Source organism: Pleurodeles waltl, chromosome 6, assembly GCF_031143425.1.
Source record: "Pleurodeles waltl isolate 20211129_DDA chromosome 6, aPleWal1.hap1.20221129, whole genome shotgun sequence".
In the NCBI taxonomy this organism is placed as follows: domain Eukaryota; kingdom Metazoa; phylum Chordata; class Amphibia; order Caudata; family Salamandridae; genus Pleurodeles; species Pleurodeles waltl.
In genome coordinates, this window is record NC_090445.1 from 605,316,794 (window position 1) to 605,329,736 (window position 12,943).

Genomic DNA, 12,943 nt, shown 5'->3' on the forward strand with positions numbered 1-12,943 from the left:
AGGGGTATGGTGGGCCATAAGTGTAACGGGCAGGACTGTTTGTCTAATTCTATATTCCTGTGTGTATTTCCTCAGCAGGTGAGCGGCCATCAAAAGTAGGATATATGGCGTGCCATCGCCAAGGATGTGCGGACCCTGGGGGTCTACGGCAGGTGGAGGACCCACTGTCGCAAATGGTGGGAGGACCTGCGACACTGGGCACGGAAGACGGCAGAGGCCCAGCTGGGGATGGCTTCCCAATGAGGAAGGGGTGCCCGTCGAACCCTGACCCCCCTAATGGCCCGGATACTGGTGGTGGCCTATCCAGAGCTGGATGGGCACTTGAGGGCATCACAGCAGCCACAAGGGGGTGAGTACAGTACCCCTCATTACTACTTGCGCCTGGTGGGGTGGTATCCGGGTGGTGGATGTGTGTCAGTGGGTATCCCTAGGTCAGGCCTGACATTGCAGCGTAGGTCCCCTACTGGCTAGGGTTCAGAAGGGAAAATCCTGCTAGCTAGCTCATAGGCATCCACTACTGGTGAGGGCTGCGTGGGTCCCAGGTGTGCCGCATTTGCCGGTGTGTGCCCCTCCCCATGCCTTGGTGGCTAGCAATATCACTGGTAGTGCAATGCATAGTGCATAGGCCTGTTCCCTGTGTGTGAGGGTGCTGTGTACGCCAACGGTGGTGTTGGTGCAGCCACTGACCAAGTGTATTCTTTGTCCCCCCCCCCCTTTATTGTTTTGTCAACCTGTCCTTATGTGCATTAGCATCATCTGACGGAGGAGCAGAGGCACTGGCGACGGAGGAAGCTGCATCCCACAGGACCCAGGAGGCAGAGTCCACCGATGCTGAGGGCACCAGTGGGATGGAGGGCGAGGGGAGCACCACAGCAGAGACTGGAGGGAACAGTTCTGACACAGATACCTCCTCCGATGGAAGCTCCCTGGTGGTAGCGGACACCTCTGTGACCACCCCAGCTACAGCTGCCACCCCGTACCAGCACCGCCCTTATCGAGTCACCAGTGCCCGCTCACCCAGGAGGGTGGGAATCTCCTTCGCCCCAGGCACCTCAGGCACTGCCCCACTGAGCCCTGCTGGCCTGAGGGAGGAGGCTATTGACCTCCTGAGATGCATCTCTGTAGGGCAGTCAACCATTGTGAATGCCATCCAGGGGCTGGCAGCCCACATGCAACAGACTAATGCATTCCTGGAGGGCATTCACACTGGATTGGCAGCCCAACAGAGAGCGATCCAGGCTCCAGCCTCCTCTCTGCTGGCAGCCATTGTCCCTGTTTCCACCCTCCCCCCTCCAACTTCCTCTTCCCAGTCCCATTCTCCTCAACCCCAACCTATCCCAAGCACACAGGAAGACGAGCATGCACACAAGACAACACACAAGAATGGTACAGGCAAACACAAGCACCACACTTCATCCCACAGGCACTAAAACACCATCCAGATGCAGACATACCAACATCCACTATTTCCACGGTCTCCCCCTCCTCCTCCTCCTCCTCATTCACCTCCCTCCCAGATCTGTCTACACTCACACATGCATGTACTACATCATCATCCACTACCAGCACCACCACCACACCAAGCAGAACACACACCTCACTTGCAGACACCTCCACAACAGCCATGCACACATCCCCTGTGTCCTCTCCCACTGTTCCTGCCCCCCCCCCAAGGTACACAAACGCAAGCACTCAGACACACAACAGCTACCCACCTCACAACAGCATACAGCCCATGAACCTGCACCCAAAATCAGCAGACACCTCCTACAACCACTCCCTCTTCCTCCACTCCCAAACCTTCTCCCTCTTCCGGCCCCAATGTCCCTAAAAAACTGTTCCTATCCACCATTGACCTCTTCCCCACCCCTCCGCCCTGTCCTGCACGTCTGGCCAGGGTGGGAAGAAGCCAGCCAAGCACCTCAGCCACCCAGTCCACGGGCCCAATCGTCACCACACCCACTCGTGGTGGAAAAGGATCCAGGGCGCATGTCCTGAGGGTGAAGGAGCCTGCACCAGGCAGCCTCAAGGGAAAGGAGCCTGCCACAGCTGCCAGAATTAGCAAGGAGCCTGCCCATGCTGCTGCCAGGAAGACAAAGGAGCCTGCTCAAGCTGCTGCTAAGAAGGTTAAGGAGCCTGCCCCAGCCGAGGTTGCAGAGGATAGGCAGGTGCCTCACCCCACCAGCAGCACCACCAGTGAGCGCCGTTGAGGTTGCAGGGGACGGGCAGATGCCTCCCTCACCAGCAGCAGCACCACCACCTCCAGTGAGCAGCCGTCCGAGGTTGCAGGGGATGGGTAGGAGCCTCCCCCCAGCAGCAGCACCACCACCACCACCAGTGGAGCAGCCGCCCGAGGTTGCAGGGGATGGGCAGGTGCCTCCCCCCCAGCAGCAGCAGCAGCACCACCACCACCAGTGAGCAGCCCTCACCACCGGCAGACGGTATGTAGAGCGGCCTGTCCCCTGCAAATCCAGTGGGTATGACACCCACCTGAGAGACTGTGACCTTGCACTCCCCAGGATCAAGAGCACAGGTCACGATGCCCCCCCAGAACCAGTGGGTAAGACACCCACCTACCCCCAGACTGCCCAGGATCAAGAGCACAGGGCACGATGCCCCTCCAGAACCAGTGCGCAAGTAACCCACTCAAGAGACTGTAGCCTCGCACTCCCCAGGACCAAGCACAGGGCATGTTGCTCCCTTTAGAGCAAGTGGGCAAGTCACCCACTCGAGAGACTGCGGCCTTGCACTCCCCAGGACCAAGCACAGGGCATGTTGCCCCCTCCAGAGCAAGTGGGTAAGTCACCCACTTGAGAGACTGTGACCTTGCACTCCCCAGGACCAAGTACAGGGCATGCTGCCCCCTCCAGAGCAAGTGGGCAAGTCACCCACTTGAGAGACTGACCTTGCACTCCCCAGGACCAAGCACAGGGCATGTTGCCCCCTCCAGAACCAGTGGTCTTGTTCCATCTGCCGGCTGAGGTGCCCCCGTTCCCTGTCCCCCTGAGGTGCCTGCTTATTTCCCAACTGATGGCCCTGTTTTGTTCTCTCCGTGTTGAGGCAGGTGCCATGTTTGGCCTTGGACTTTGGCCATGTGGACAACGTACATTGTGCACTGGGCTGTGTCCCTTTTTATGTACATATGTATATATATATATTATCTTGCCTCACTTATTTATCTTGATATGTTGCTCTCATTACATTCATTTTTTTCAAAATCGTTTTGTCCTTACATTATTCATCCGAGGTACGGGGTAAAATGTTTTAGTAATGCAGCTGATTGTGTGTATGGTGTTGGGGTGTGTGTTGCGTTTATGTGTGTCACTCTCTTTTTCCTCCCTCCCTCCCTTGTGTGCTAGGTGGCTGTACTCACCGTCAACGTCTTCGCCGGCGTTGGTGTTCGTGGTGGAGCAGCACGTAGAGGATCTTGGGAAAGACATGCAGCTCAGGCTCCATGGCGGTGTGGTTGTTCCCTGTGTCTCCAATGGTGAGTCGTTTCCCTTCTGAGGTCTGTTTCTGCCAGGCTTTTGATGTCTTTGGTACCGCCCCGGAAAAGGTGGCGGTTTCCTGAGTCATAATATGGTGGGCGCAACATTGACTTCCGCCTGGCTGTAGGCGGCTACCACCGTGGTGCCTGTTATTTCCACCCTGGTGTTCGGTGTGGTACATTGGCTGTCTATCAGAGATCTTTCCGTTATGGTCATAATTTGGCGGTATTACCGCCACTTTAACACCAACCGCCAGGTTTGTAATGAGGGCCTTAGTTTGCTCCATCTAAGATTCTGGGCAGGTGGAAAATATAACTAAGTATAAAGAATAATGGTTGATATTCTTTATATCCCCAGAATGCGGTGTTTTGATGATAACACCCTAGATGGAAGATTGTGTTCCACCACTTTAAGAGCACTTTCTGAATGGGTAATAGCATGCTTGCCAAACAAGTAGAATGGTTGTTCTGTCCATTATTGCAGTAAGTAAAGTGGCTTTCATTGGCTATCGCAACCTGTTCATAACTTATAAGAGCAAACAGTGTCTTGTGTCAACTTGGATTGTCGTTCTGCAAAACTGGGCGTACTACCCCAATAGGTAGCACCAGTATTGTGCAAAAAAATAGAGATCATGAATACTTGTTTGGAAGTTCATACTTTTTTTGTGAGGGAATTTGAGGGAGAGAACACAAGATTCCCAGAGGATGTTACAGTCAGTCTGTATGCATTGTTTATAGGCCAGGGCGAATTCCTCATTACACTAGTGTTTTTGCATAATTTCAGGATTTTTTTGTTACAATTTTTTTTTCATATAAAATCGGTTTATTGATTTTCAGGTTACATAACAAATGACATCAACAAACAAAATCAACAGTGATGCAGTAAGCCCAATCTCACCCAGCTGGTGAAGATACAGAAGTATATAATAGAAAAGTTACATTAGAGAAGACAGACATTTTGAATATATTAACCATTCATACCATATTCTGTGTTGCTTTTCCAGGCACCCCCTGGACTTATAAACATTTTTGTGATGCAGTGGCAAAACCCATTCCCCGGGCCCATTCAAGGAGGCTAGTATAGAATGCCAGGGTCGGGTGATGTCCCTCTTTGCAATGATGAGGCCCAGTGAACACAGCGACTCCCTTCCCCAGCATCCAGCAGGTCCACAAGGATTAAGGGGGGCTGTATTGTTCTCGATCGTGGAGAAGGTGGTGCAAATACGTGACCAATTTGTTTGGATAATTGGGCAGTTTCAGACTATATGGAAGAAGGTGCCTGCTGGATGTCGGCACCACCAAAACCTCAGTGACAGAGCGCCTCCCATCCTATGCGACTGTGATGGACTATAGTATATGCAGTGGAGATATTTCAATTGAATGAGGCGGAGCGTCAATAGTATTGCCAAGGATCTGGGGGCTATTTTGGTTTCCACCCAGTCGTCCAAGGGCCCAGGTCCCCTTCCCATCTCTCCCTCAGAGTAGTCATGGGGTCGGGAGTATTGTTTACTAGTGAGTGGTAGAGGCAAGAAATGCTCTTCCTGACTGGCCAAGATATCAAGAGGTATGCTTCCAGGGGGTTGAATTGGGGGAGGGGTTCTGAGGGGTCAAGGGAGGCTTCCAGGGTGTGTTGCAGTTGTAAAAAGTGAAAGAACTGTGTCACGTGCATAGTGTAAGTGTCCGCAAGGTGTTGAAAAGTGCACATAGGTGTGCCCGTAAAGATGTCCCCCAATGCTGAGATGCCTATGGAGTCCTGTGTCCAAAAGGCCACCTAGGCGTCTATTTGCCAATGCTTTGGCAAGAATCTTAGATTCCATGTTCAGGATGGAAGTATGCCTATAAGACCCGCAATCCCCCAGGGTTTTTCGTGATATAAGGATAACAAAGATAGTGGCTCCCTGGAAATCGTAGGGGAGTTCTCCCACCCTCGGCACTTCCTCATATCTTACGAGCAAGGGAGTGGTCAGGAGTGAGGCATATTTCTTATATATGTTCCAGTGGGAAGCTGTTAGGTCCTGGTGATTTCCCAGTGGAGAGTTCCCCAATGGGCGCCGTAATTTTGGCTGCTGTGATGGGTTCCTTCACTCCATGTCTGACTGTGTCACGATACAGTGAATGCATTCAGCCTCAATTACCGGGCGGTTGGCGTAGAGGCGAGCAAATTCATGCATGAGCGAGTGTTTGTCCGACACCTCCCAACCCATCTCCATCACCAGGGAAGAAATTAGCCAAAGTAGGAGCTTCCCAGCCTTAAGCCCCCCAATTCATAGACCTGGCTCTGTGAGGCAAAGTGTACAAAGGTTTCAGTGTCCAGCTGTTTCTGACGGAGTACCGGCCTCTTTAAGTCCGCTGTGTTTCAGCTAGGGGGTACGGTTAGCAAAATAGGCCTCACCGGCTTAGCGCAGTTCATGATCTAGGGATAAAACCTCCATGAATCTACGGGATCAGGCAGCTGTCTGGAAAGGTATTATCTGGCCACAAAGGGTTGCCTTTAGGGCCTCTCAAAATTTGGTAGGGGAATCGACAGAGCATGTGTTGGTGTCGAGGGAGTCCGAAATTTGAGTGCAGAGAAAGTCTGCGAAGTTGGGGTCTGTCAGCCACCATTCGCAAAGGCACCAGTGGCTTAGTTGCTGATGTCTCGAGGACATGAGGGCCAGGGTGATGGGAGCATGGTATGTCAGTGCACTTGGAAGGAATGCAGGCATCGATCAATCTTGCTGTGTCCATAGAGAGTATAAAAAGATAATCAAGCTGGGTTAGGGATTTGTGAGGGTGAGAGTAGAAGGTGTATTCTTAAATCTGGAGATGGAGAAGTTGCCATGTGTTGGAGAGGGCCAGAGATAACGACCCAGCTGCCAAGTCTTATGTGCTGCCTACAGAGGGATCACTGGAGTCTCACTGGGGGTTCATCACAGAGTTGAAGTTGTCCCCCAAAAGAGTGGGGCCAGAAAGAGACTGAAGGTGTAAGGGTGCAAGGGCCTACTGTATAAGAGATACAAGCATGGGATTGAATGGAAGCGATTGTCCAGTGGACATCCTCCATGTCACTCTCCACCAGAAAAAAGCGACCAAAGGGGTCACAATGTAATTTTGTTAGAAGCAGAGTAAGCCGTTTATGCAAGAAGATAGCAGTGCCCCAGGAAATGGCTGTATATCTGCCATGATATACTCTGGTGTACCCCCCTCACTGTAGGACGGGGCAGTGATTGTAGAGCAGGTGGGTTTCTTGCAGAAGCACCACAAGAGGGTAGTGGCATTTACGGTATTGGAAGTCAGCCCGGTGTAAGATTTTCTGATTGAGGCCGTTGACGTTCCAGGAGACAGCAGTAAGCAATGTATTGGAATTTGTCATAGCGGATGAATTTTAAAGAGGAAGGGTGGGCAGAAAATTCAGCAGAGAACTAAAACAAGAAAAAACAGAATAATAAACATAACCACTGAAACCTTTGAACACCCCAAAGCAACACCCCCACCTCACACTTCCACCCCAGAAGCATGTCATCCCAATACAAAACAACTAATAACTAAGTGGAGAACAAATCAAAAGAAAACCCTCCGAGTCCCAATCCAATATGATCAAGCTAGAGCTGATTAAAGGATATGGTGGTGCCGGCGGTAATTATGACAGTGGACAGATAGAGACTCCAGGGCAGGTAAGGTATCTGTTCAAAGGGCCCGGTCATCCAGGTAACCATTGGCTGACAAGTGGTGAGGCAGGGTGTGTCCGTAAGGTCCCCACTTCTGGACCCGGCGAGGAGTATCTTTGGGAGTTCTAGCGGTTGCATTGCGTTGATCTTGTGTACTTTGGGGGGTGTTCCTTCTCCCCTATCCAGTGGAGCCCCAAGGTGGTGCAGTGTTGCATTTCAAAGGAAGTTGTTCTGTAGGGCCGGGTGAGGGCCTGCACAGGGGACTCAAAAAAACATGATTTAGAGTTGTGGAGCATCTTGAGGCATGCAGGGAAAAGGAGCATATAGCAAATGCCCCTGGAGTGTAGTTGTTGCTTGACTCACATGTATAGTCCAAGAAGACCATCACATCGCTGCCCTGCAACTGGAATCCGCTCAGCTTGCGAGCCTCTTGAAGGATGATGTCCCAGACCCGATAGTTCAGAAACTTGGCAATCAGGAGGGGGGTAGGAGGGAGGGCAAAGGGGGAGAGGAGTTTAGGAATTGCGTAAGTGAACGGTGTGCCCTTTCCAACAAAATGCAATTGGACAAGGAGGCAAGCAACTAGGAGGTCAACCAGGTTTGCAGGAAATGCTCAGCAGATTGTCCCTTCGCTGCCTCGGAAAATCCCAAGAAGCGTATGTTACAGCAGCAGGCCCGACCCTCAGCCTGAGCCCCCATTGCCGCAGACGTCAAAAGGTGATGGACATCGACTTGAGTTCCTCAATGGTGCCTTCCAGTTCTGGCACCCGGCTATCAGTTTCTGTAACTCTATCTGACACTCCCCTGAGGCACTGGCAAAGGAAGGAGACCTCCACTCCCACCTCAGCAATTTTGGTTTCTGGGCGGTTTGGGAGGCTTGGATGGCCTGTAGGATGGCGTCGCTATTGTCAGGGTTTGGACGCAAGGCATGATGGTCCAGTGGAGTCAACGATCCCTGGAAGGTCATGGAGGGGGCCGTGTAGTTGTCAATTTTGGCCTGCGACTGGGAGATGGAGGGTTTGTCGCACACCATGATATCCTAGGTGAAAGACCGTCAATCAGTAGAGTGTCTCCTCCGTTGGTGGCACTCCGACCAGGCCAAGTGCTGCATGAAGGCAAGGGAGGGGTAGGTACCGGACAGCACATGCAGGTTGTGAAAGATATCAGTGCCCTCGGCCTGGCCCGCATTCCCCACAAATGGGACCAAGTGGATAGTAGAGGGAGAGGGGGGTAGCTGGGGCAGCACGAGCAGCTAAGACAGTCCCGGGGGGGTGGAGGAGGTGGGATGGTCCAGGAGAGGGAGGAGGTGGTGTGCAGTAATGGCCCAGAGAGGGTCACAGTAAAGAGCACCCTGGAGGATGGGGGGGGGGGGGTTAGTCAGCAGGGTACCGATGGTGCATCACCACCACCAGCAGTTGAGGAGAGGGAAGTTAGGGGGAACCTAGGACATCACATGATGTTGCTACCCAAGCCCCTGTCCGAGGGGTTTAGCGCATGTCACCAGCCTCCGGCCCTTGCAGACTCTTAACACTGTTGTAAAATTCCCCCTGTAGCCCAGAGTGAGGGAGAAGCACCGATGCCTGCCGGCGCTACGTAAGCTGCACAGCTTTGCCAGATCTCACCCGGGGCCTGCTGCTCCAGTGTCTCTCTCTGTGGGTTGTGGATAGGCCAGGGCCAGTGTTTAAGAGGTCCCCTGCGGCCCGTCCTAGACAGGTGCACCCACTGCCCCGAACATGGGGGTTAGGGGACGCAGGTTCCAGCCGGCACTGCAGTATTGCCTCACCTGGAGTCCCCGAGGAGCCGTCGCAGCACCATCCCTTAATTCACTGTGGGTCTGCAGAGGGGCTCAGGGCTCATCCGCCGGAACACTAAGGAGCAGCCTCGCTTCCCTGGCCCTACAGTGAACGACGGTGTCGGGCATTGCAGTGGGCAGGTGAATGTAGGAATTTTCGGGCAAAAGTCCTCTCCTCAATGTAGGGAGTGTGGAGAATGGTGGATGCTTTCTGAAGTCCCCACCAGCACCAAGGATTCCAGTCGCTTCGGTGAGATGTTCGGGAGCTAAGCTCCTCCATCTTGGCTCGATTGGCCACATACAATTTCATTACACATTTCATTACAATTATGATGCAAAATTCCTGAAATCACACCATTACGTCACGTCGCATAATTATGCCATAGGAACAACACAACCAACTGAATGTGAGTGGCTGTTTGCAGCCCTTGGTTTTGGGGCTATTTGTTAGCACAAAAAGCATTCTTGCTTCCAAAATGGACGCAAGGACACATTTCACGTTAAAACATAGCACTAAAAGCCAGATTTACCTTTCATGTATTTGTGCTTTATTTTCCCAAAATGCCATGTAATTAAGTGTAAGCAAATTAATCTAATTTCTCATACTAATAGTTATCAATTGCGAAGACTGTGCTCATAATCACTCTGTGTTGAATATTTTTAGGACACATATGAAAACACAACTGCACGAAAAAGGATAGAAAGAAAAACCTCAAATACTACTGAACAGGGGAAAATAAATCCTATGGATGCTAGCCACAGAAGCGGAAAAGAAAAAGTTAGGACAGAGGGAATACATAAGGAGAGCAAAAGTACAAGTAGTAGTTGCTAAGAAGTCGAAATGTATCCTCCACTCAACATAATTAGATCGATTGAGTCCGTTTGTAGTATAGAAACACAAGGTCCACCTTAGAATGGTTAAGCCTGGGAAAAGAGGGAACCTGGAACTTAATAACAAACCTGGGTGTAAAAAAGGGTGGTTATACTCTGGTCAGGAATAATTGTATATTCCTGTTCCAATCTCTACAAAATATCTGCGATAAATGAAATAATTATGGAATTGTTGTCTTTTACCTTTTGTTTTACCTCTGTGTGCCCGGTATGATCACCTTCTTGGGTGGCTGCAATCTGCTGGTAGTTGTGGCAGTTGGAATGCGTGATGGAATAAGTGAAGAACCTTGGGATAGTAATAAAAAACATACATTCAGATACTTTTAAGGACTGATAATGGTTAAGAGAGGAACAACAGCTGTAAACCAAATGATGTAGGTTCACACCCGATCATCGGAAAATTATATCAAAGCACAAAACAATGAGCATAGCATAATAATTTTATTTATGTGGAATCAATGCCTTGGCTATGAACTACTCATGACACAGCATTCCCAAGCTACTATACTCTGCTTCCTTTTGAAAAACATTGAAGCACTATACATTTGGGTGTGTGGATGTGTCTGAAATCCGTGAGCACTAAATAGTAAACAATTCACAAGTTACCCATGTAACTGTCTTTTCTGCATTGTGGTTAAGTGTTCTATGAATCTCAGTGGGTTCTTCTAGTATTTAGCAGGTAGACTTTAAAACTTTCCCTGAAGTCAACCCTGTAGGAGGCTGGCCTGGCTTGTAGTGGGTACCAGAGGTACTTACACCTTGTGCCAGGTCCAGTTATCCCTTATTAGTGTAGAAGAGGTGTTTCTAGCAGCTTAGACTGATAGAACGTAGCTATGGCAAAGCAGCTTAGGCTGAACTAGGTGACATGTAAAGCTCCTGCTATACCACTGGTGTCATAGGCACAATATCATAGGAAAACACAATACACATAATTACTAAAAATAAAGGTACTTTATTTTAATGACAATATGCCAAAACTATATCAGTGAGTACCCTCAGTATGAGGATAAGATATATACACAAGATATATGTACACAAACCAAACTTAGGTAAGTAATAGCAAGAAAAGTAAGGCAAACAGTGTAGAATTACAATAGATTTCAATAGGAGCACATAGGTATAGGGGCAACACAAACCATATACTCCAAAAGTGGAATGCGAACCACGAATGGACCCCAAACCTATGTGAGCTTGTAGAGGGTCGCTGGGACTGTAAGAAAACAGTGAGGGTTAGAAAAATAGCCCACCCCAAGACCCTGAAAGGTAGGTGTAAAGTGCACCTACTACCCCCAAAGAGCACAGAAGTCGTGATAGGGGTTTCTGCAGGAAGAACAAACACCAGCAATGCCACAACAGTGGATTTCCGGACCTGAGTACCTGTAAGACAAGGGGACCAAGTCCAATAGTTGCGACAGTGTAGAGAGTGGGCAGGAGCCCAGGAAATGCCAGCTGAGGGTGCAAGGAAGCTGCCACCGGATGGAAGAAGCTTGGAGTTGTGCAAGAAAGAAGAGGACTAGGAACTTCCCCTTAGGAGGATGGATGTCCCACATCGCGATAAAGCTTGCAGAGGTGTTCCCACGCAGAAAGACTGCAAACAAGCCTTGCTAGCTGCAAGGGTCGCGGTAGAGGGTTTTGGGTGCTGCTGTGGCCCAGGAGGGACCAGGATGTCGCCACTTGGAGGAGGAGACAGAGGGGGCGTCCAGCCACTCAGGGAGCCCTCACAGAAGCAGGCAGCACACGCAAAAGTACCTGAACAGGCACATGGAAGGAAAATGAACCGGAGTCCACACAAAGTCACAAAAGGGAGTCCCACGACGCCGGAGGACAACTCAGAAGGTTGTGCACCGCAGGATGGAGTGTCGGGGACCCAGGCTTGGCTGTGCACGAAGGAAATCCTGGAAGAGTGCACAGGAGCCGGAGCAGCTGCAAATCACGCGGTACCCAGCAATGCAGTCTAGCGTGGGGAGGCAAGGACTTACCTCCACCAAACTTGGACTGAAGAATCACTGGACTGTGGGAGTCACTTGGACAGAGTTGCTGAGTTCCAGGGACCACGCTCGTCAGGCTGAGAGGGGACCCAGAGGACCAGTGATGCAGTCTTTTGGTGCCTGCGGTTGCAGGGGGAAGATTCCGTCAACCCACGGGAGATTTCTTCAGAGCTCCTGGTGCAGGGAGGAGGCAGGCTACCCTCAGAGCATGCACCACCTGGAAACAGTTGAGAAAGCCGGCAGGATGAGGCGATACAAGGTTGCTAGTAGTCGTCTTGCTACTTTGTTGCAGTTTTGCAGGGGTCCTGAGCAGTCAGCGGTCGATCCTTTGGTAGAAGGTGAAGAGGGAGATGCAGAGGAACTCTGGTGAGCTCTTGCATTCGTTATCTAAAGAATTCCCCAAAGCAGAGACCCTAAATAGCCAGAAAAGGAGGTTTGGCTACCAAGGAAGGAGGATTTGCTACCAAGAGAGGTAAGAGCCTATCAGAAGGAGCCTCTGACGTCACCTGCTGGCACTGGACATTCAGAGGAGTCCAGTGTGCCACAAACACCTCTGTTTCCAAGATGGCAGAGGTCTGGGACACACTGGAGGAGCTCTGGGCACCTTCCCAGGGAGGTGCAGGTCAGGGGAGTGGTCACTCCCCTTTCCTTTGTCCAGTCTCGCGCCAGAGCAGGGCTTGGGGATCCCTAAACCGGTGTAGAGTGGCTTATGCAGAGATGGGCACCATCTGTGCCCATCAAAGCATTTCCAGAGGCTGGGGGAGGCTACTCCTCCCCAGCCCTGACACCTATTTCCAAAGGGAGAGGGTGTTACACCCTCTCTCAGAGGAAATCCTTTGTTCTGTCTTCCTAGGCCAGGGCTGCCTGGACCCCAGGTGGGCAGAAACCTGTCCGAGGGGTTGGCAGCAGTAGCTGCAGTGGAGACCCCAGAAAGGCAGTTTGGCAGTAGCCGGGTACTATGCTAGAGACCCGGGGGATCATGGAATTGTCACCCCAACGGGGGATCATGGAATTGTCACCCCAATGCCAGGATGGCATTGGGGTGACAATTCCATGATCCTAGACATGTTACATGGCCATGTTCGGAGTTACCATTGTGACGCTATACGCGTGTAATGGTGTCCCTGCACTCACAAAG

The 12,943-nt window shown here is 51.1% G+C and overlaps 1 protein-coding gene across 3 annotated transcripts in view; it reads right to left on the reverse strand.

Annotated features, from left to right (window-relative positions):
- Positions 1–12,943, reverse strand: part of PSRC1 (proline and serine rich coiled-coil 1) — a 353,925-nt gene that overhangs the window by 100,733 nt on the left and 240,249 nt on the right. For all 3 annotated transcript variants that reach the window (XM_069238882.1, XM_069238880.1, XM_069238879.1), the window contains exon 7: positions 10,001–10,103. In XM_069238882.1, coding sequence (XP_069094983.1) covers positions 10,009–10,103 — 95 coding nt within the window. In that variant the 3' untranslated portion in view covers positions 10,001–10,008. The remainder of the gene's footprint in view (positions 1–10,000; positions 10,104–12,943) is intronic.